The following is a 25,112-nucleotide window of genomic DNA, read 5'->3' as shown; positions in this document are numbered from 1 at the left end:
TATAGATCTCGTGTAATCTATCCTGCTATATTTTTAATATGGCCGGATAGATTACACAAGATCTATAAATGAAAAAAAAATGAAAATTATTGCCATAGTCACTCAGGAGACTTTGATATTGGTTTATAAAGTCCAGTTCTGTTTCTAAATTACTAATCACCTTTTTGAATGGATTAGTTCAGGATTTGCAAACTGCATCAATTCCCTGCTCACTAGCCCTGTGTTCTTCAAAGACCCTGGGAGTAGAGACTTGAAAAGGGCAATTATTGTTGCTCTTGCTCTGTAAATGTTACATTCTCAGCACCAAGAACTGGTAGTGTGAGCTTAAGGTATCTACAGATTCATAGCAGCCAGGAATTATAAACTCTATTCATTTTATTGATTTTATTAATTTGTGGAAAGTGAGCGTCACTGACTGACCCCTTTCCTGATGAAGGTTTCATGTCCGAAATGTCAACTGTCCTGCTCCTCAGTTGCTGCCTGACCTGCTGTGCTTTTCCAGGACCATACTTTTTGATTCCGCATTTATTGCCCGTCCTTAGTTGCCCTTAAGAAGGTGGTGGTGAGCTGCCTTCTTGAACCGCTGTAATCCACCTGCTGTGGTTGACCCACAATGCCATTATGGGAGGAATTCCAGGAGTTTGACCCAGTGACAGTGAAGGAACAGTGATGTATTTCCAAGTCAGGATGGTTCGTGGCTTGGAGGAGAACATGAATGTGGTGTTCTCAAACTTCTACTGCCCTTGTCCTTCGAGATGGAAGTGATCGTGTGTTCGGAAGGTGTTGTCGAGGATCTTTGAATTTGTAAAGTGCATCTTGTAGATGGTGTACACTGCTACTGACTGTCAGTGGTGGAGGGAGTGGTTGCTTGTGGATGTTGTGCCAGTCAAGCGGACTGCTTTGTCCTGGATGATGTCAAGCTTTTTGATTGTTGTTGAGGGACCACTCATCCAAGCAAGTGGGGATATTCCACTGTACTCCTGACTTGTGTCTTGTAGATGGTATTCAGGCTTTGGGGAGTCACCGGTGCATCCCTCACTTGAAATTGCAACAGATTGCCAGATCTGAACAAAAAGACTTGGGGGTGAGGGTGCATAGTTCCTTAAAAGTGGAACTGCACGTAGACAGGGTGGTAAAGGTGACTTTGGCATGTTTGCCTTCATTAGTCACATTCACCTGGAAGAAATATTCGGAGCCTTGAATAATGAAAAGCAAGGAGGTAGAATGGGCAGCAGCTATTAAATCTGTTGTGCTTGCACTGAAAACTATTCCCATTGGCAGAAGAATCCAGAACCAGAGAAAACTGATTTAAGGTGATTAGCTAAAGAAGCAAGAGTGCCATCAAAACATTTTTTAGGATCTGAAATGCACTGCCTGCAACGGTGGTGGAGGCTGATTCAATGAGGACTTTGAAGTAAAATTGAATGATTACAGCATCTGAAGAGAGAATATTTGCAGGTTCACAGAAATTGAGATTGTAAAGAGGTGATTTGTTCTTGTAGAGTGCCAGCACAGGCATGATGGTCAGGATGGCGTCTTTCTATGTTAAGATTTCTTTCTTTTCTTTTGCAGTATCTGCCTTCCAAGGACAGTAATATATACATCTCACAAGCAGCAAAGTTTGACCCTTCCACCAAGATCTATGAAGTACGTACCACTGGCAACTAAAGGCTCGTTAATATTGAAACGATTGAACTTGCAATAACTTGCTGCCAAACTCATATGTACAGAGCCATATTCAAAACACAGTTTGTGGAGGTCTGTTTGGTCACATACACCAAATGTTAGGTTACATTTGGAGACTTTGATCTGGATTAAATTAAAAACATTGCAACACTTTCAGAAGTTGCGGGAAATAAGTTACTTTTCTGACCCAGATGAGATCTTTGTTTTGGGAGCTGCACACCAGAAAACTGTGGTTGCACTGCAGGCAGAATGTGTTAGCAGCAGGACATGGGCATTTAGATCTGCACATCAAATAGATCATCCTGTTTATTACTGGGAAATGGTTCCTGTTTCACATCAATATTAATAGATGTTATGTAAATGTATTCCAAATGGAAGTTGAGAAAGTGAATGTCAATATTTAGAGGGGACTCACCTGGGAATATGTCACGTTAAAGGAGAACTCCAGCATATGCCTGTATTTATAGGAGGTCCTCTTGGAATGTCCTTGGGAGTGTTTCAGTATTTACAAGAAGTTCCCAGAGGTTGCTTCATTATCTACATGTGATCCCCAGGGAGTGTTTCACTATTTACAAGATATACCCAGGGCATATACGAGTATTTATATGTGCACTTTCTTATGTTGCCTAAGAGGGTATCTATATTTGGCGGAGGTCCCCTGGGATTATGCATTTTCTACAGGTTTTCCCTTGGAAGTTTCTGTCTTTTACAGGTCTCTTTAGAGCATGCCAGTATTTACAGGAGATCCCAAGAGTACAATGCTGTTTGCAGCAAATCTCCTGAAGCTGTCAGCTGTATAGAAGGAATCCTTGGTGACCTTCTCAGTATTTATAGGGGATCCACAACACACACTTTCAGGATCCATGGAATTAAGTGTTATTAAATAAAGAGTAAAACACAGGCGGAAGCTATTTTGAGGACAGAACACAAATGTTAATATTCCTGACTGCGAATAATACTCAGCTTTTAAGGGTAATCATTTGCACTGGGTCATACAGTGATTGTATAGTGGCCAACAGTGTAAATGCCCCTAAAAGTGAAACTGATTGAGGAACTTGAGTCTTTCCCACAAGATTCTGCTAGTTATGACTAACAAATTTGGATTTGAAGGAATGAGGGAAGATTGCATTATCTTATAGCTTATGACAATTTCTTGAATTCGTTGAGTTATAGCAATGATAGTAACACAATCAGTTGTACTATAACTTCAGCCCAGTCACATAATAATCGACAGTTTATACAGAATTACCAAAACTGTTTGTCATTGTTTATTTTAAAATAGCAGGCATTGATGCTTCATACTTACAGTTTGGTGAAAAAAAGCTAATGTATGCATCATACAATCTAAACTAAATATTCTTCTGTAATTTCAGGTCAGCAACAGGTGGAAGTTGCTGAGCCAGGAGCACCTACAGAAAGAGGCCACCAAAAGGCAAGAACAAACCAAGGAAGCAAAGAGCACACCAAAGCCTGAAGGTTGTCAGAAACAATTTAATCAATTACACAATCAATATCTATCAAAATTCTATGACTGTAGTTTTCTTTTTTTTGATGTTCATCTGGCAGTTGATCACAAACTGGATCAACAGAATAGCAGAAAGTACTGAACTGTAGAGTTAGTAAATCAATTTTTGTCCACAACTCACCACATAGGTTGATTTATTGATACACAAAGCGACAAGCCATCTATTGGTTCCATTGATAAAATGCAAGAACAGGACTAGATATTAAGTTCTTTCCAAATAGATTATTGGCTGATCTGTGTCCTAATTCCATTTACCTGCCTTGGTTCCATAATTCTTCAATGGAGATAATTCACATATTCTTGCAGTCTAGCTATTTTACTTGGTGGCAGTGTTCCTTATTCTGGCTACCATGTGGAAATTTCTTTTGCCACTTAGTTTATCTTAAATTCTCGGGCTTTGTCCCCTTATTCTGGATTCCTGGAGGAAAAGCTGAAAATGTGTTGCTGGTTAAAGCACAGCAGGTCAGGCAGCATCCTAGGAACAGGAAATTCGACGTTTCGGGCCAGAGCCCTTCATCAGGAATGAGGAGAGTGTGCCAGGCAGGCTAAGATAAAAGGTAGGGAGGAGGGACTTGGGGGAGGGGCGATGGAGATGTGATAGGTGAAAGGAGATCAAGGTGAGGGTGATAGGCTGGTGTGGGGTGGGGGTGGAGAGGTCAGGAAGAAGATTGCAGGTTAGGAGGGTGGTGCTGACTCCCACAGCTACCTGGATATAAACCGACTCACTCCCACAGCTACCTGGAGGACTGTCTCAGACTCCTCTCTCCCCTCCCTAGACCTTTCCATTTCTATCTTGGGCGACCGACTCAACACAGACATCTGCTATAAACCGACTGACTCCCACAGCTACCTGAACTACACCTCCTCCCACCCTGCCCCCTGTAAAAACGCCATCCCATATTCCCAATTCCTTCGTCTCCGCCGCATCTGCTCCCAGGAGGACCAGTTCCAATACCGTACAGCCCAGATGGCCTCCTTCTTCAAGGACCGCAGATTCCCCCCAGACGTGATCGACGATGCCCTCCACCGCATCTCCTCCACTTCCTGCTCCTCCGCCCTTGAGCCCCGCTCCTCCAACCGCCACCAAGACAGAACCCCACTGGTTCTCACCTACCACTCCACCAACCTCCATATACAGCGTATCATCCGCCGTCATTTCCGCCACCTCCAAACGGACCCCACCACCAGGGATATATTTCCCTCCCCTCCCCTATCAGCGTTCCGCAAAGACCACTCCCTTCGTGACTCCCTCGTCAGGTCCACACCCCCCACCAACCCAACCTCCATTTCCGGCACCTTCCCCTGCAACCGCAGGAAATATAAAACTTGCGCCCACACCTCCTCCCTTACTTCTCTCCATATCCGCCACAAATTCACCTGCACCTCCACACACATCATCTATTGCATCCGCTGCACCCGATGTGGCCTCCTCTATATTGGGGAGACGGGCCGCCTACTTGCGGAACGCTTCAGGGAACACCTCTGGGACACCCGGACCAACCAACCCAACCACCCCGTGGCTCAACACTTTAACTCTCCCTCCCACTCCACCGAGGACATGCAGGTCCTTGGAATCCTCCATCGGCAGAACATAACAACACGACGGTTGGAGGAAGAGCGCCTCATCTTCTGCCTGGGAACCCTCCAACCACAAGGAATGAACTCAGATTTCTCCAGTTTCCTCATTTCCCCTCCCCCCACCTTGTCTCATTTGGTTCCCTCAACTCAGCACTGCCCTCCTAACCTGCAATCTTCTTCCTGACCTCTCCGCCCCCACCCCATTCCAGCCTATCACCCTCACCTTGACCTCCTTTCACCTATCACATCTCCATCGCCCCTCCCCCAAGTCCCTCCTCCCTACCTTTTATCTTAGCCTGCCTGGCACACTCTCCCCATTCCTGATGAAGGGCTCTGGCCTGAAACATCGAATTTCCTGTTCCTAGGATGCTGCCTGACCTGCTGCGCTTTAACCAGCAACACATTTTCAGCTCTGATCTCCAGCATCTGCAGACCTCACTTTTTACTTCCTGGAGGAAAAGACCATTCCGTACATGTGCTCTCAATTCTCTTTATTTCACAACTAATCAGATTACTTCTGAACATGCTTGTCATCGGAAATATACTTACACCGACCCAATCTGTTTTTGCAGCACAGTCCCTTTTATCCCTAACATTATTGTTGCTGTGTTTCTCATTGCCTGGTAAAACCATCCTAAGGTGAGTGGCCAAAAAAAATCAGCACACACTTTTCCGACTAAAGGTTGTATGTTCTCTATAATTGCAGTTGCACTATCTTGTTTCATAGCAATTTACACAACAAGTCTCCTGAAAAGGAGCTGCGAATGAGAGAAATTCATTGTTATTGATGTTTATCTGAGAACTATGTCATTGCCTTTTAGTTGTGCGACAACAGATAAAACAGGATTATATTGCTGAAGTACAAGAGATTCCTTCAGTCAGACAGCAGGCTGCTGTAAGTCCATTTGTTTCTTTACTTAAGTCTACTTTGTTAGTTTGAGTTTAATTTGAAGATGAACCAAATGTGATGCTTTAATTTGGATATTTTTGTGATTTCAACACAAATGAATCTTCCACCTGTTACTATCTTTACTTCACCATTCAGTTCCTGACCCCATGGGAAAATAAAAACCTAGCCCAGGTAGGCCTATAATGGCAGAGAAATCAGGTCAGTTAGGCCACCTGGACTTGAGTTATGGAACAATTAAGTAATGGTAGATATTTGACTGAGAAAGGGAAAAATTAACTTTGAGAGAATAAATGTCTCAAGTAGAATTTTTGGAACATGGTAAAATCTACTGAAGAAAATATTGTAAGGTTGGGGAATTTTTTTTAATTGAGAAGCTTGGAGCTAGTGTCCATAATATAACAAGAGTTTGGCAGAAAAGTTATGAAGAGAGATAGACTTGGGCTTGAAAGGACGTAGATTGTGTGAAGAGGTCAAATGTGAAAGTGTGCCATTTTCAAGTTTCAGCAGAGAATTACTTGAAGTAGGATGTGCTAATATAATAAGTGATTGTATGGAGGAAGAATATGCTGAGCAGAATATGTGGCTGAAGATAAATACATTTACAGCACCAATTATATTTAGAAATCTTTAAATGATGCAGCTCATAATGAGATGGCAACTCCACAGCTTGTCTGTTGTTGAAAAAAAAAGTGAACTTCCCAGTCCATTTCACATAGTTAGTGCCCACCCTGTAATACTGCATCTACTCATTTTAGTGGGCAGCACAGTGGCTCAGTGGTTAGCACTGCTCCCCCACAGCATCAGGGACCCAGGTTTGATTCCTGTCTCAAGCGACTGTGCGGAGTTTGGACATTCTTCCCGTGTCTGTGTGGGTTTCCTCCAGGTGGGCCAGGTGAATTGACCATGCTAAATTGCCCATCGTGTTAGGTGCATTAGTCAGGGGTAAATATTAAGGTGGAGGCATGGGTCTGGGTGGGTTGCTGTTTGAAGGGTCAATGTGGACTTGTTGGGCCGAAGGGCCTGTTTCCATACTATAGGGAATCTAATCTAATCTTAATGTCAGAACCAATAATAACTGTTGCTGAGTATTGTTCATGTATTATCTATTTTCATGTTAGGTTTGGTGCCTTTGGTAGTACTGAAAATATAGCTACACACAACTGTTTCTCTTTATTTGAGTTCAAAATGAGGCAATCTTAGGTTAAATTAGGCTTTGATAAAGGTGCACAGATTCTATCAGCAAGGCCTAACGAACAGATTTTCCCGAAATTGATTTTCTGTATTGATGTTTGCAGTGTTTTCATATGAAGTACTTAAGCACTGTCTCTTAGTAATAGCTCTATTGATCCCATCAATAGCACAAAAGGGACAATTTAAAACTAATCAGTACCAGAGTTATATTTATGAAATTGTTGCGTAAAAGTGCTGCTCCAACCATGTGTGAAATGAGTAGTTGGATGGTTGGTAGGGATGGGGGAAGGGAGGAGGTGTGTTGCAGTGTATTTTTAAACACCGTTGGAGTCACTACAAGGAATTTAATCCTGCAAAATAGGGCATTTTGTTTCAGTCACTCAATATTCCTGAGATTTGGGTTTAGCAATCATAAATAGCGATTTATCCTTGTTTAGCCCTAACATTGTGCTTCAATTGTAACAGAGGAACTTAACTTATTATGACAATCTGTCATTTCTACTTTCTATAAGTCGAGTTGTCTCTTCTACTTGCTTTTGTGCTCTGGACCCAAGTAGGACCCCAACTCTCTCTGTCTCTGTCTCTCTCTCTCTCTCTCTCTCTCTCTCTGTCTCTCTCTCTCTCTCTCTCTCTGTCTCTCTCTCTCTCTCTCTGTCTCTCTCTCTCTCTGTCTCTCTCTCTCTCTGTCTCTCTCTCTCTCTCTCTCTCTCTGTCTCTCTCTCTCCTACCATTCTTCAATCTCAGCTTCTTTTCTGCACCCAAGGCTCAGAAGTTAAAGCTCACAACCAAACTAACCCCCTTGAATCTAATGCTGAAAAATGTACAACCGACAACAAAGAAGTATTTTTTTACAAGAAGTTATTTTAATAACATAAAACTGCAAATTCTGAAACAGCACAGCACACTAATGGCATTGATCAGCTCAGGCCACATCTGCTATGAAAATACAACTACCTCAAAGATTTGGTTCCAGATGCTTCCTCAAAATATAGCTCTCAACAGATGCTGCCTGACTTATCTATTGTGTTTCTGTTTTTGTTGTTCACTTGTCACATTTCCACTTATATTACAATACTCAGTAGGAGCTTCTACCCAGGTTAGAGACAGTTAAGTTGTCATTAGTTCATACTGGTATAGATTCTTATTGTTATGTGTAGCATTGTTTGTTCTCTTATTAACTACTGTAATCATACCAGTTTGGGTAGGTCATCCACACTATAGCTTTCTGTCTCTCCTTAGAGTGTTGTGTTTTTATCCACTTCCTCTGTTTCTGACTTGCTTTGTTTCTCTTCAGCTTGGAGGCCACGGTATCAATGGTGCTTTTGTGTCATCTTCCATTTGTTCCCTTTCCATCAGCAAAACCAAGTCTACTCAGATCTCAGACTCAATATTTAAAAAATCAAATATTAAAACTTCAAGAAAACATGTGTCCTACTTTTGAATGCCTTATTGATTTGTGGTTCAAATCTTCAAAAAACTGTGTCTCATAGATTGCTTTAAGTATTACATGACCAGGTCACTTTTGGGAAGAAGGTAAGTGGCTGGGAGTGGGTTTTTGTCCAGTGTATATCCAAACTCAAGTATGTCTCCACCCACCCACCCCCACTCTCAGATGGCTGCAGAACAGCAATCGGTGAAGAGGGAGCGAACAAAGAGTGGAACAGGAACAGAGGCAGTACCTCCAGAAAAGAAGAAGTCAAAATCGGGAACAGAGGAGCCAAAAAATCCCAAAAACATCAAACCGTTCGATTACAGCAAGTCTGATTTCAAAGTTTTTGCAGGTCAGCCTGGCTTACCCTTCAGTTTTAATACTCACGCTTATTCTGGGACCAGATTGTCCTTCACCTGGTAATTGCATGTTATCTCCTCCTCCCTCCCCTCGAATGGGTCAGCAGGTGAAGCTTGGCAAAAAGTAGTGTGTTTCCATTGACCACAAGAAAGGATTTTCTTGACAAGAGGTCCACAATTTATAAATGTATGACTTACGAATCCCATACAGGGATTTAATTTTAAAGATCCGTCATATAAAATATTTCCTTTATTTACAAATGGCTGTCTTGCAATGCATTCCAACTTGCGTACAAATTTACTCGCAAACGAGGTCCAGACGGAACCTATTCTTAATGTGGGTACTGCCTGTAAATTGTATCCATTGTATAGTTGTATCTTTGTTGTATTTTTAAACAAAAGTATCAGTTTTCTCTCCCTTTTTTTTGAAGCATCTGGACTAGGTGCAGTTTTGGATGTGCCATGTTTGAGATCAGAAGCTCACTTGCTATTGCAGCCCCACTTTCCCTAACTGTGGGCTGTAGAATGATGGTGCCACTGTGGCATTACCTTCACTATTGATTGTTATTGCATCACTGTGTCGTGCAAAATGCTGATTCATAAAGTAGAAGTCTGCACAATGGTATTGAGGCATTTCTTAATCAGTTAACATTTAAATATGCTCCCACTGGTAGATGTTAAATGGACTCAAGCTTTCGAACTTAAATATGAATGGGATATGGACCTTCTCTGCAACAGTTTATTGACTCGTTCACAATTTTCTCCTAGTCACAGCTGTCTCCTCTTTGTATAATATTTTCTAATCAACCTTTTCAGAAACTTTATTACACATCTCTGGAGCAGGTGGCTCAGTGGTTAGCACCAGGGACTGGGCTCAATTTCACCCTCTGGTGACTGTGTAGAGTTTGCACTTTGTACTTCCCCATGTCTACATGGGAATGTTCCAGTTTCCTCCCACAGTCCAAAGATGTGCAGGTTAGGTGGACTGGCTGTGGTAAATTGCCCATAGTGTCTAGGGGTGTGCAGAGTTGAGAGAGAGGGAGGGTGACTGAGTTTGGGTAGGATGCAGTTCAAAGGGTCAGTGCAGACACAACGGGCCAAATGACTTCTTTTCATTATTATAGGAATTCTACAGGTGGGACTTAAACCCAGTCTTTCTGCTGCCACTACCACTACACTACAAATGCCCTTTCTCCTCTTTACATGCACTCACAGACAATCCATTAATCAAGTAACATCTATCATCTGCTTACTCTTTGACTTTAAGGTATTATTTTCTAATCAATCTGCTCAGATACATTATTGTACACCTATAGAACAGTTGGAACGTCTACATATTGGAGGGCAGTGCTACCCTCTGGTAAATCCATTCTCTTCAGAATGTCGCTCAATACCCTGTGAAAAACAGTGGCCTGTTGTGGCACCCTTGTGGCAGCACGTATACAGTCTGTCCCTTACTGTAAAAGTGATCTTCTTTTCTGAGACTCGGTGCAAAGGGATAGACCAGAATCCGTTGGCTATGTCTAAAACAGTAAAAATCTTGTGCTCAGGGATCAAGCCATTTAAAATAGTGCAGGGGTCTGCTACAATGGGGTGTAATTTGGGGGTGAACTTATTTAGTCCTGTATAGTCAATAGTGAGCCTGTAGCTCCCATCAGGCTTTAGTACTGGCCTCATTGGGGAATTAGTTGTACTTGCGGTTTCTTTCCGGGTTCCCTGTCTCACTAGTCCTTGCACTATCTTCACAATTGCTTGTTCTGCTTCGGGTTTTATTGGGTATTGTCGGTGGGGCTTATGCTCCGATCCAGGAACCCTTATTGGGTCTATGTTAACTAGACCTGTATCTAACTTTGTTTCTACCCATGCCCCAGGGACTGAGGCACGGCTGGCTCCGAATCCCCTTTTCAAGGTCCCAGCCCCGACTGGTGACGGTAGCCACTTTAATAGTTTCAAGGTGACTTGTAAGTTTACCAGTATCAGGCTTTCGACCACCCTGTCTGCGCCAAATCAATTTCCCTTTTGCTCAACTGATTAGAACGTTATATTCTCTCATGAGATTATTTGCCCATTATGGTGCCCTCATTATTTTGACCTGCGTAGAGTTTCATGGAGATATGTAGAAATAAACATATACAAGGGTAGTTTCGCTTAGGTAAGCTGGTGTTTTATCCCCTCCTACCCCAGTTAAGTGAATCATTTTATTTGTGTGGGATAAGGGTAAGTTTGTGATGGATACAGCCGTTCCTATGTCTACCAGCATTTCACATTTCCTCCCTCCTGTTACTGCGGGCACATAAATTCTCCCCTCTCCCTTACCCTCACGAATGTATGGCAGCTGGTTGTCAGCTCTGCTGACCTCAGGATTCCTGTGGTTCCGCGGTGTTCCGGATAATGTTTGGGGGTGCCCCGTGCATTCCCCACTGCTTCTGTTGCAGTGGCTACAGTATTTTACATTGTTCCCTGCTCTAACTCTTGTATTCTGTCCTCCAGCTCTTTAACTTGTTCCTGCTTCTTTCTCCACCTACACGTGGAGGCACTCACTTGTTCAATTAGGCCTGCTGATTGGTACGTTAACAATACCTCAATCTTTTTCGTTTTATTTTGTTTTTGTGTATCTATCCACACTCTCTCTCTCTCTCTCTGTTGTGCTAATGTCTGGAATGGATCCCAAACACTTTTCTTCAGTTGCTCTGTCAACCCTTGGCTGTCTGCCATGTATTTCTCAGTAAGGGAATCTGCAGTAACCCCTTAAAATTTTTGATCTGCCGTTTAGCAGATTGTGTACCCCCAGTTCCCACCAACAGCAAAGTGCCCCTAATCTGTGGGGACTTCTCCACCCCCTAGCCAATAATACTGTCTCAGCACCGTCCATACAGCTGTAGCAGCCTCCTAGGAAGGTGTGCTCTCTACCGGTGGGACATCTCTACCCTCCTGGCCACCACTAGTCAGTACCTACCGGTCGGCTGGGAATGCTGGCTCAATAGGGTATACTCTCTGCCTGGACTCCTCCATTCTCCCGGCCACCTTGACTGACCCAACACCTCCCGATCAGCCCAGAAACCTGCTTCTAGTCTGGTATGCTCTCTACCAGTGAGATTCTTTACCCTCCCAGTTACTGCCAGTATTCAAGCTCTGTCATTCTACTACGAACTGAAAGGATATCACGGTTACTCAGTGTCCAAGCTCCCCACCTTGATAACGTGCGCTCCACTGACGTTTGGCTCTTGGTCAGCTCCTATTCCTCACCACACTGGAAATTACAAAGACAAACAGCATCCAACTTTTAACTTAAACTCTAACTGGACTCTGTTGTTCACCTCTCCAGAGTCCAAGGTTACCTGACTTTACCACTTGTGCTTCACAACTCCTAGTGCCCTCAGCGCCTCAATTCCCACTTCAAACCCAACCCCTGGGTGGGTAGGGCTACTCCTCTTAACAGCCGGTTTAGGGCAGTGTTTTGAGACACGCACTACCCTGTCCTCTGGCTGTTTCATCACAAGCAGCAAGTTCTTAAATAGTTAATTTAGTTAACACTTATTCTCCACAGACATACGCTTAATTTTTTCTTTTTAACTCAGCACTGTAGCAAGTTAGACATTACAATGGGTACACCTTTTAAACTGTGTTCTTGGCCCAGTCTGACTCTTCCCCTTTGCAGGTACAAATTGGTTCTTACCCCGGTCCCCCAATCGTGGCCTTCGACCAGGGCACCAGTAATAAGAACCCTTCTCGCAGCGCCAATCATTGTGGGGAAAATCACCAGCCTCTTGTCAGTCAGGTGCAACAGCAGTTTATTTTACAAGGAAATACCGCAGCTCCGGGGGGAAGAGAAAGACACCAACAGCACAGTGGTCAGCTACAAGTCTTCTCTTGACCCGGAGCACGTGTCAGGATAGGACCGGTAGGATAATACCAACTCATTTTGTAAATAATAGGTTAGTGATGAGGTTCTTTGTAACATCGTTTGTTTATTGTAAACATTGCAGAATCGTTGATAGTTTTGATACAGTCATTGTTAGTTCCAGTGCAGCCTTTGTTAATTTCAGTGTGGTCGTTGTCAGTTTCAATGCAGATATTGTCAGTTTCAATGTCTGCGTGGAAGTCCATTGCTGTAGTAATGGGCGCTAATTTCTCTTCCTGAGAAAGACAATTACGGCAGCCCTGGCTATAAGCACTCTGAAGTGAGTCCGTATCAAGCTGTTAGTTTTTCTATCAAAGGTGTTGGCTGGACCCAGACACTTTGGCGGGCAGTATACGCTATTCGTGTATTCTCTCCCCCACCCTCTTTAAACTAATCAACTAGGTTGTGAGTGCATTGTGCTGGCATTCTGGTGACCCCAGGCAGTGTCAGCGTTTGCTCTGCTGTCTCTCTCCATATTGTGGTGCAGTGGCCATCTTGTGTGTCAAGTGGCCAACTTATGGCTCAGTGGCCATCTTGTGTGTCTGTGAGCCTAGTGTCGCCCTGCCCTGTGCCATCTCCCATTTCAATGAAAATTAGGAAAATCTCAGATTCAGTCTTGTTTTTACCAAGTTAGTTTTTAATCAGTTGAGAAGGCAGTGGGGGGGGGGGGGGGGGTGGAGAGAGAATTAGGGTTAGCCTCAACCACCTTAACTGGGCAGGGGGAAATTCATTGCATGTTTCTGCTCCACACAAGGATTCTTGTCAGATTGTTGTCTCTAATTGCACACGTCAGATGGAAAGGAATAGGCTGAGCTGTGACACCTTCCATGTTGCATAGCTTGGCATTCAGTGCATGGCTGTGCTTGGAGCATGGCAGTTTTGGGTAAGAGAGAGGAGTGACCGACCAATATCCTCCAATTATTCCCTGGCAATCTTATGCCTTTGAGTAATGGGGCTGCAAAGGGTTCAACTTCAAATTGTTCAACTTCCTTTCCCCATAAACATACATAAACAAGTTTATAGTCAAAACAGCTCAACTGATAGGAGATACATGTACTTATCATGTAAAATGTTCATTTGTTACAATATTTTCATCCTTCCAGCTGGCAACAAGTCTAAGGAATCCACACAGTTTGATCCCAATTATGAAGCAGATGTGCCTCATTCTAAGGTAAAATTACTGTTCTGAATATGACACATAAATTGCACCATTTTACAAGCTTTTGTTCCTTATAGATAAAGGCCAACTCTCACATTCATGCAATTCATTTTAATTTTAGTGAATTGGCACATATAAATCCTGTACCTTTCCTGTTGAAGATCAGTTAAAAACTTGTTTTAAAAATTCTTATTATTCATTTTAAAGAAGCTATTTGGAAATTGGCAATTTTGACTTTGTGATTGCAAGGATCTTATCCTGACATGCATTCATCTGTATCCTGCATGCTGACCTTGCAGAGAAGGTATTGGAATGGATTTGGGGTGGTGTTATCCTGCCAGTCCTACCTTGTCCTCCAGCATCAGCACAGACAGGTGAATGGCAAAGGCCTACAGTTATCCTGTTGGTTTTCTGCCGTGGACGGGGATTGAAAACTTGGTGGAATGAGATCTTTCCCAAAATATTCCTCGGTATACTTTGCACAACCTTTCATGACCCCAGGGAATTTTTAGGGTTTGGTGTCCAGCGTCAGTCATGAAGAATAAGCATTTTGATAAAGTAGCAAAGAGGCAGTGTATACCAGTGACATTGTATCCCAGCAAGAGACCGAGAGGAACCAAAACAGATCAAATTAGAGGAAGAAAAGTCTAAGCATAAAGTCGAGAGGCTGGCTCTTAATTTTACATAGTCTGCATATGCTCAAAGATTTTATGATAAAATTAGGAATCTGAGTAATAAAATAAATATCCAAACATAATTGAACATTTTAAAGCAAAATATTTCTCCTCAAACCATTAATAGTGGTTGGTGTGAGAGTTTAGCATATCTAAGGACTTTTAACACTCATCAAAATGTTTGAGGCTACAAACCACCACATGATTAATGTTTCAGAGCTATACTGAGGGAATATAGCATTCTGAAGTGCTGTTCCCTGAATTAGCTGTTAAGTCAAGGCCCCAACTTCTTGTTCATGTTTTAGAAAGGGTTAAATGACTATCATTTTTGAAGAACAATTAATTTTCCCATTATCCTGACCAATATTTATCCCTGAATACCCTCTACCAAAACAATTTAACAGGGCAATCGTTCATTGGCTGCCTCTTGTCATTCATAGCATAAATCTGATCTTAACAATAATTGCATTTCAAGATATTGATTGATTTTTGAAAAGTATTTTAGGATACCCTAAAATTGTGACAGCTTTTGTATAACAATAAACATTTTTTCTGTAACATGGATGACATTGAGTATGTACTCAGTCAAGTGTGTGTTGACATAGTTGATAAGAAAGTATTGACGTGTGATATTTGACAGATCCTGTCCTTCCATGTAGATTTTAAACTACATCATTGTAAATGTTTTTCTGTGAACTGCACTCAGATGTGAGAGGCCTATTGTCTTTGTTCTCCTATGATATTACGAGCTATTATCCTTAATTGTTGAACATCATCTATGATTAACTAGTCACCCAGACCCATGCATAAGTTTTTAAACCACAAAATCAACAACAATAGGGCATCTGTATTACTTATTTAAAAATGCATAATATCTCATGCACATGTGGGATCACTGTTTTAAACCTGGCTGCAATTTCAGTTATGTTCGGATCGTGGTCTAGACATATCAATAGCTTGTTCCATATTTCAGAATTTTAAGCGATGCTGTATGGATTTTCAGTGAGACATTGAATTTTGCTGCACAGGAGCTGATTGCATTTCCATCAGCTTTCTGAATTGTGTCCACCTAGTCTCATTTACCTCATTTACCCTCTCATTTTTAAGAGGGTACTCTTAAAATAATTATTTTTCTAGCATTTATCCAACCCTTTATTTTAGAAAAATAATTTTCAGCTGATTTCTTTTAATTTTCGAGTGGGATGTGGAAGTCATTGTCAATGCCCATCCCCAGTGCCCTGGAGTAGATTGTATTGGGGTAGCTTTTTGAATTTGAATGGCCTGCTAGCCATTTCAGAGGGCACTTTGAGAATTAATCATGTTTCTGGACTCGAGAGTCAATACAGGCCAAACCTGATGAAGTTGGCAGATTTTCCTCCATATAAGACATCAGTGAAGCAGATGAATTTTTGCAACAATTGATGGTAGTGTTCGGACTTAAAAGTCCCATGGGCATTAGTGTGTGTGTTTTAGATTACTGGCCCATTGACATTACCAATACACCATCAGCTCCCCTCATTTTATTTGGGTAGCCAATTATTTGAGACAGAACTTACCAGATTCTTATCACTGCAATGTTCAAACTAATTTGGAGAAGATTGAAGGAGAAAATATGCCAGCCATATTGGTCAGGACTGTAACTGTCCAAACTTGTGCCCAAATGTATTCATATACCAGGGTTTTGTTTCAGTAAGATTCAAGCATTTTTACTTACAAGTTCCTATGTTACATTAATTCCATAACTAGATGGAAAAATACACTTCCACATGGTTCCTAATAAAATGACTTCTAGTAATTTTTTTTAAGTAGACTTTTAAAAAAGCAATTAGTATTTTTGTGATGTTGACCTCATTTTGCCAGTTAAAGAAACACAATATACAGTCATTTGGTTTTATCAATGTTTAGAAATTGAAGGCTTTAGGTAATGTTACTCTATCCTAACTAAACTTTTCTCATATTAGAAAACCGGAAAGAAGAATCGTCAATCTGCAGGAAACAGAAGCATGACTTTCACTAATAGCAAATCCGACAGGTTAGTGTTTGTACAGTAGCTTCCACTTGAAGTCTTGTCCTTACAGCAGTGTTCAGCTTTGCTGGTCACTGGGCATTTATATTATGGAGTAATATTGAATGCTACAAGTGTATAGTCAACACATGCAATAACGCAGAAGAAACTTGGGTTAAGTGGTTTCATGTTAAAAACACCCCAGTATTTTCAAGTGTGCATTTATTTTTGTAGATTCTAAGTGAAGCCACAGATTCCCCATTCATGGTAAAACAAACAGAATCACTGAATAAAATTGCAAGAATACTGGTGAAAAGCCTGAAATCTGGTAATTAAAAGCAGATATTTGACTTAAGTACCCATCATAAGCTTGTGTCCTCCTCTCAATGAATAAGTGAAAATGTGTTTCACACAAAGTGAAATTAAAATTTCTCTTCCATAAAGCTGTTGGGGCTGTGGACAGTTGAAAATTTCAATCTGACATTGACAGATTTGTAATGTCCAAATTTGAAGAAGTCGTATCAGACTCAAAATGTTCTTTGTTTCTCACTTGGTGGATACTGCCAGACTTGAATTTCTACGTCATTTCTATTTGTATTTGAAAATGTATGTAACTCATGATAAATGGCAAATTTAACACATGGCTTAGTTCTCCTCCTAAGAGAAAACCCCTCAGTTTCCTGCACTATTCTTCCATTCGGTTTCTGAGATATAGCCGTGGTGGTCCATCCCTAATTAATAATGGAGGATTCAGTGACAGTAACACCATTGAATGTCAGCATGGTTGAATTCTCTCTGGTTGGAGATAATCATTGCCTCATGTTTTACGTGGTGTGAATGTTTGTTATTTGCCATTTTTCAACCCAAACTTAATATTGTCCAAGTCTTACTGCATTAGTATCTGAGAAGTCAGGAATGGTGCAGTCACATCAACAAACATCCTCACTTCTGCCCTGATGATAGAAGGAAGGTCATTGATGAAGTTGTTGAAGATAGTTGGGCCTAGGACACAGTTAGATCATGCCTGATACGTAATTAATTTCAATTTGCCTTTCTTGGTTCCTTATATCTTAATTGTCTTGCTTAACAGAAATTTACCAGTCTCAGATTTAAAGTTTTCAATTGGAAGAGATTTTCACAAGTTATGGAAAGAAGGAATGTTCTATAATATCACTGTAAACACCCTAGCTTTATTTTATTCCCTCCCACCTGTCCTGAATGGTCAGAAATTTAAAATCTAGTTATATTGTGTCATACTAATTTCATGTATTTTTCCTATTCTCTGTTCTATAGAGGCTTCAAGCACAGTTGGCCAAAGAGATAGAGCATTGAGGTCAGACTGCACTGATCAAGACCACCTTTGCTGTCAAGACTATTAATATTTCCATGTCAATATTATGTACTTGATTGGTTTTAATTTCTAGAATTTCTTGGACATTGTTGCACTGTGACAGAAGCTTTATACAATAAACCTTTTAAAAAATGTTGTTTAGTTTTCTTTGGTTATTAATTTTATTGCAGCATTGAATTGGCACCTCCAGGTAACTGCTGTCTGTGCATTTAATGCTTGTTTCTCCGATACAATGATTGGTGAGATGTTAAAAAGCTGATTAGCAGCTGCTGAGTAATTTTGTTTAAATTTTACAAAATTTCCAGTCCTCTATCAATAGAAGAAAGCTTATCATTAAAACAGCTTGGCAAGCAGTGATATATAAACACCAGAACTACTTGCGTAACCATTTTGCTGCAATTGAAATCTAGCTCACAGGATCAAAAAGTGATTTGACAGCATATCCGCCCACTGAAAGATTTGACCACAGGATATTGAAATGGCAACTGGTGTCAATGTATAAAATAGAGCATAAAAGGGCAATGAAGTACGAAGTTGATCGCAAATGGAGCGGAAAGGGGTACTTTGATAAATCTGTTACGAACAGACTCTGATGGTATTTATAAACATTTTCTAAAATAGCAACTGGACCAAGCTAAAAGTGTACAATGTGAAATTATGCTGACATCTTTCACCACAAAGTCTGTTGGCAGAACTATAGGCCAGTTGGCTTGATGTCTGTCATGTGGAGAATGTTAAATTCTGTTGTAAAGGATGTAATAGCAAAGCATTTAAAGATTTATAATCTGATCAAGTGAAGTTAGCATGGTGTTAAGGAGGTGAAATCCCACCTGATAAATTTATTACACCAAATCTTTGTTATTCTCAGAGAACAGGGGTACGGATTTCCTGGGTTAACAAAAATACAGTTGATTTACACTGCAGCAAAATCTGTAAAAGGACTGTGCAAATCAGGCTGGATGAATCAAATATAATTGTGGTCTGAGGCTGGCCTCTGTGCATCTGTAGGTAACTAGGAATGAGTATACAGGTTGTTGAGGAGGTAACAAACAGTGGATAGAGGGGAAACAATATATGTGAATTTTCTAAAAGGCCTTTGATAAGGTGCCAGGTGTAAGTTTACTTAATATGAGCCAATTATGTTGAAGATAGTCAATTCTCTATCATGTTAATATACTAACTAATAGAAGACAGTTGGTATAAAGGGGGTATTTCTTAAAGATAACCTGTATCTAGTGGAGGGCCACAAGGAACAGTATTGGGATCACAATTATTTACATAAATGTGACTTAAGTAAGGTAAGTGACACTATAGTCAAGTTTGCAAATGACAGAAACAATGGGTGGAGATCGAGTAGTGGGGATGACACCAGGAATCTACAGAGGGATACAGACAGGTTAAGTGAGTGGGCAAAAACTTGACAAATGGAATATAATGCATAAAAATCTGGAGCTATACATTTAATAGGAAGAACACGAGATGGATATTATTTAAATGGGAAAACTGTAGTATTAAGGGATTTGGGTATCCTAGTGAATGAAGGACCGAAAACTAGCATGCAAGTTTACCAGATAATAAGAAAGGCAATTTATTTCAATCTGAATGGAATATAAAACTAAGGAAGTGTTGCTAAAACTGGACAAGTCACTAGTCAGACCACACCTGGAATAATGTGAATAATTTTAGTCCCCTCATCTAAAGGAAAATAGACTAGTATTGGAAGCGCTGATCCCGGGTATGGAGGGATTTTCTTATGAAGAGAGTTGAGTAGGTTGTGTCTATTTATTGGAGTATAGAAAAATAAGAGGAGATCGTATTGATACATGTAAGATTTTTGGTGGTGTTAATATATATGAACACACTCTCCCACAAAGAGTGTGTCTAGGACTGGAGAGCCTAATCTCAGTGAGGGATCTCCCATTTAAGACCAAATTGAGAAGACTTTTTTCTGAACGTAGTGATGTGTGATTTTTTTTAACCACAAAGGGATGTGGGTTATTTGGATGAGGCAGGAATGTAGAGTTGAGAATTATCAAATCAGTATTCTCAGCGAATAGCAGAACAGCTTCAATGGGCTACATGGTCTGCTTTTACACCTAAATCTCACGATTGTCTTATGGTTTTAACACCTGATACTAAGTCAAATAAAGTTCAGATACAGGTTAAAAAGTAAGACTTGTATTTATAATGCACCTTTCACTTCTGTGAATGGATCTGAAAAATACTGACGATGCAAACACCTAAGGAGGTCCTCCTAGATTCTAACAATGTCTATCATTGTCAATGTATTTTTTTTCAATTGCTTTATGTATCATTCCCAGTAAATGGTGAGTGTATTCATTCTGCACTGGTTCTACCTGCACTTATATAGGATACCTTCTGTCAGAGCCATTTTCAATGAGGCTGAGACCATGATTTGCTTTTTCTTTAAAAAGGTATAAACAATTGATGCAGAGTTACAGAGATGGTATGAGACAATGTGTACAGCTTTGGATCCCTCATTATGTAGACACTGGACTAAAAAATGCCTCCTTTTCTCTATAGTTCAACATATTTTCCATTTCCCACAGTACCTCGAGAAAAGACCACTTTTTGGACCAAGTTAAAAACAGCTGAAAAATGTGTTGCTGGAAAAGCGCAGCAGGTCAGGCACCATCCAAGGAGCAGGAGAATCGACATTTCGGGCATAAGCCCTTCTTCAGGAATGAGGAAGGTTTGTCAAGCAGGCTAAGATAAAAAGGTAGGGAGGAGGGACTTGGGGGAGGGGCGTTAGGAATATGATAGGTGGAAGGAGGTTAAGGTGATGGTGATAGGCCGGAGAGGGGGTGGGAGCGGAGAGTTCGGGAAGAAGATTGCAGGTCTTCTGCAATTGGAGGGTTCCTAGGCGGCCTGTCTCCCCTACTTGCGGAACATTTCAGAGAACACCTCTGGGACACCCGCACCAACCAACCCAACCGCCCTGTGGCTGCACACTTTAACTCCCCTTCCCACTCTGCCAAGGATATGCAGGTTCTTGGCCTCCTCCATTGCCAGACCATGGCAACACGACACCTGGAGGAAGAGTGCCTCATCTTCCGCTTAGGAACCCTCTACAAGGGATGAATGCAGATTTCTCCAGCTTCCTCATTTCCCCTCCCCCCACCTTATCTCAGTCTCAACCCTCGGACTCAGCACCACCTTCTTGACCTGAAATCTTCTTCCCAACCTCTCCGCCCCCACCCCCTCTCCAGCCTATCACCCTCACCTTAACCTCCTTCCACCTATCGCATTCCCAACACCCCTCCCCCAAGTCCCTCCTCCCTACCTTTTATCTTAGCCTGCTTGGCACACCTTCCTCATTCCTGAAGAAGGGCTTATGCCCGAAACGTCAATTCTCCTCCTTGGATGCTGCCTGACCTGCTGCGCTTTTCCAGCAACACATTTTTCAGCTCTGATCTCCAGCATCTGCAGACCTCATTTTCTCCAAGTTAAAAACAGTCAGTCAGGCAGCATTCAAGGATTCCTGATGAAGACCTTATGCTCAAAACATCAATTCTCCTGCTCGTCGGATGCTGCCCGACCGGCTGTGCTTTTCCAGCATCTGCAGCTCTCACTTTCTCCCAGGTTAAATAGTTTTGTACGTAGATCCATTCAACAATTGCTTAAAGGGAGAGAGTTTAATCTTACAGCATGGTAGGAGGTAATTTCGCCATTGTTGCCTGTGACAGGAACTATACGGTAGTAATCTAGTTACTGTCACTTTTCTGACCTAGACAAGATTGGCCACTTTGCTTGAATTTTCCAATCAATCATCTTCCTAACTGATGCAACCTACTGCAGTTCAGTAATGTGCACAACCAGCAGCAAAATGTATTGGTTCTGATACCAATCTCTAACACCCTAGTATATAGCAATAGGTGCCATACTCCATACTTTGACAGAGAAAGGTAGTGAAGGAGTAGGGTGGCAGGTAAGGTAGACCATGAAATATTAGACAGTAATATATGCCATGAAAAATACAGGAGCAGCAGCAGGTGGTTAGCTCAGTTGGCTGGACAGCTGTTTTGTGATGCAGAATGTCAGCAACAGCACAGGTTCATTTCCTGTAATGCCTGGTTTACCATGAAAGTTCACCTTCTCAACCTCACCTGAGGCACGGTAACCCCAGATTAAACCACTACAAGTTGTTTCTGTTTCTCTCATGAGAGAACAGCCCTATGGTAACTTTACCTTGTAGTCATGATTTGGAGATGCCAGTGTTGGACTGGGGTGTAGAAAGTTAAAAATAATACAACACCAGGTTATACTCCCAACAGTTTTATTTGAAAGCACTAGCTTTCAGAGCACTGCTCCTTCATCAGGTGGTTGTGGAGTATAAGGTCATAAGACATAGAATTTATAGCAAAAGTTTACAGTGTGATGCAACAGCAATTATATATTGAGAAAGACCTGGATTGTTTATTAAGTGTCTCATTTTTTATAATGAATACGTTGGTTTCAGTTCTTTAAAGTTCTGCAATTTACGTCTGAAAGTTACAATCTCGAGTGAACTTTAACAACTGGTGTCATGTTGGCCCAGATAATACACCTAAGGTGTGAGGTGCCCCTTGTGAGACAGTCTGGCCACAACGTTCAGACTAATTTTAATCTAAAAAATAGATTTACAGAATTTTACATGGATTCATGCAGTTTTTGAGCAAATAAAATGTAATTCTGCAAGTACAAATTCACGTACGTGTGTGTGTGAGTGTGTGTGTGTGAGTGTGTGTGTGTGAGTGTGTGTGTGTGAGTGTGTGTGAGTGTGTGTGTGAGTGTGAGTGTGAGTGTGAGTGTGAGTGTGAGTGAGTGTGAATGTAAAGGGGAATTCTGTGCCTTACGATCTTATACTTCACAACCACCTGATGAAATAGCAGCGCTCCGAAAGCTAGTGCTTCCAAATAAACCTGTTGGAATATAACCTGGTGCTGTGATTTTTAACTTTACCTTTTAAGACTCTAGCCTTTTCCCAATGGCAGATATTAAGATAACTGGCCCACGTTACCAGTTTTGTTTACCTCCCTCCCATTTTGAATAAACAGGTTACAATGGCAGTTTTCCAAATCTCTCAGAACTTAAATTACTGCCAATGCATCTGCTATCTTTGAAGTTACTTCCCTTAAATTCCCTTAAAATTCTAGGGAACACCCCATCAGGTCCAGGGGACTTATCAGCGTTTAGCTAACTAGTTTTCAGACTACTTTTTTCTCCAGAGTTAGTTACTGTGTTCACTTCCTTCTCCCTCTACAATTAGTCCTTTATTATGTAGTATTTTCATTTGCTATTAATATTCTCTACTGTGGAGACCGAAGCAAAGTATTTATTCAATCCTCTGCCATTTCCTGCCTCCCCATTATTGTGGTCTACAGTTATGTGGTTTCATTATGCAATGCAACATTACGAGGTTTCTAAACACCAAATTTATTTATCTTCAACCACTCTCTGCTCAACCTATTATTCCTCCATTGATTTGTTTGTCGCTGCACCATATCCTACTTTCGATAATTCTCCCCCAAAGACTTATCCAAGACACATTCCTATCCCACTTCATTTTTATACAGTTTTGATGACTGTCTTAAATTTATGCTCTTTAGTTACTGGAGAAACAGTAAAAGACTGACTGGCATAGCAGAGGCTCTTTAAAGGAACACAACTGCCATCGCTGGAATATCCCAAAAGCATTTCTGGACTGAACAGAAACTGATTATCAATGTTACCAAAGAGTCAAAACATTTTCTCATTTTTTTAATAGCTTCCAACGCCTAATTAAGATCTCCTTTTAATACCCTTTACTGTAGTCAGTAGAACTACAGCCGCTTTTGTTTGTAATCCTGGATCTTTTGTTATCAACATATTGGAACTCTTCCTCAACGTCTCCATTGCTTTGATACAGTTCTTAAAGTAGAACACAAAACCTAAGGTGCACAAGTCCAAGTGCAGCTCAATTAGCTTTGTTGTCTTTGTTAAATCCAATAACTTTAATCTCCTTATCAATCTCTAGCTTTCTGCTTTTTTTTCCCCACTAAATGTTTGTCTTTAGACTTTGTGTGGAGGATTATATAAATGCTTGCTGAGAAAAAAGCATTTTGTTCTTTGAGTTATAGCAGGAATATAGTTCAAAAGGTGCTGGAACTGAGGTATATCCATCACAAAGGCTGAAAGCATGCTGGTAAATCCTGTCTTAACAATAAAGCTTCTCAGTGGTAAGCCATTCAGGTTATTTTTTATTTTACAATCTGCTTGGAGATCATGCATGGGGTTCTTTGTTCTGCAAAGAATAAAAACTCTAAAGAACACTCGATTGAGAGAAGTATTTCGATCAGAGCTGTTATTTTAAAAAGAGGATTACGACCAAAAGAAATATCAGTAAAGGTTGAAGTGAATGGAAAAGTGGAGGTCCTTTGTCTGAATGCATCTCTCAAAAACAGATGTGTGTCAAAATCAATAGACAAAGAATATTAGACAGGAGTTGAAATTGTTCCTTTTTTTTCCATTTTCAATTTTCTCCTCTATCCATATTGACTCCATGCTGGGTTTGGATTCCATTGGTGTTCTCACATATGAACCTGCCCCATCAGATTTCCACATTATATACATAGGCACAGAAACAACAAAAATTGAGCAGAAATCCCTGAATAATTAATACTGTTTCTTTCTTTGGTGGTCACAGAAGGCTGAACTCCACTAGCCAACACTCTGCAGCACCTCTCTAAGGCCAAAAGACTAATATGAGATACAGGAAAATCCTACCACTGATTCTATGTAACCTTACCTATGAATGACAGTTTTTACAAAGGTCCAGGATGGGATCTTCAAGTGGCTCCCCCAATTTTTCTGACAAAACAGGCAGGCATACCTGTTAAACTGGTAAAAATTTAAGATCAATTGAAGAAAAATCAGACATTGAGAGAAACTGAAATGCATTCAGAATTTGATAAAGCAATCTTTTAGATCATGAAAGAAGTTAAAACCCATGGCGCTATAAAAGAGCATAAGATCCGGGATATATTTTCATCCAGGCCACAAAACAGACTTTTGAAGCCACTGCTTTGTTCATTTTAGTAGACAAAGCTGGTCTTCCCACATCTGTTCTCAAAAGTTACTTTAAGCTTGTGTTTTGAACATCCATTATATAACTTAATAACATTATAATCATTTTGTAATATTATAGGTAAGCCTCCTATTAAAGGCTCACTTTAGCAGTTGAAAATTGCCATACTTCACAAGGAATTGAAACTGTAAAGATTTAGAAGGATATTGATTAATTAAAGTTAATTAATATGAATTTATGAAAAGCAAATCATACTTGAGCATTTTTATCAAATTGTG

The 25,112-nt window shown here is 40.9% G+C and overlaps 1 protein-coding gene across 1 annotated transcript in view; it reads left to right on the top strand.

Annotated features, from left to right (window-relative positions):
• Positions 1–17,904, top strand: part of exosc10 (exosome component 10) — a 62,339-nt gene extending 44,435 nt beyond the window's left edge. Inside the window, exons 19-25 of the mRNA XM_060851800.1 lie at positions 1,573–1,647; positions 3,060–3,162; positions 5,611–5,684; positions 8,503–8,671; positions 13,683–13,750; positions 16,374–16,444; positions 17,711–17,904. Of these exons, the coding sequence (XP_060707783.1) occupies positions 1,573–1,647; positions 3,060–3,162; positions 5,611–5,684; positions 8,503–8,671; positions 13,683–13,750; positions 16,374–16,444; positions 17,711–17,741 (591 nt within the window). The 3' untranslated portion in view covers positions 17,742–17,904. The remainder of the gene's footprint in view (positions 1–1,572; positions 1,648–3,059; positions 3,163–5,610; positions 5,685–8,502; positions 8,672–13,682; positions 13,751–16,373; positions 16,445–17,710) is intronic.
• Positions 17,905–25,112: the final 7,208 nt, after the last annotated feature.

This window comes from Hemiscyllium ocellatum, chromosome 37 (genome assembly GCF_020745735.1).
Source record: "Hemiscyllium ocellatum isolate sHemOce1 chromosome 37, sHemOce1.pat.X.cur, whole genome shotgun sequence".
NCBI classification, from domain to species: Eukaryota; Metazoa; Chordata; class Chondrichthyes; order Orectolobiformes; family Hemiscylliidae; genus Hemiscyllium; species Hemiscyllium ocellatum.
The sequence above is the reverse complement of the archived record's forward strand: the minus strand, read 5'-3'. Positions and strand labels throughout refer to the sequence as shown.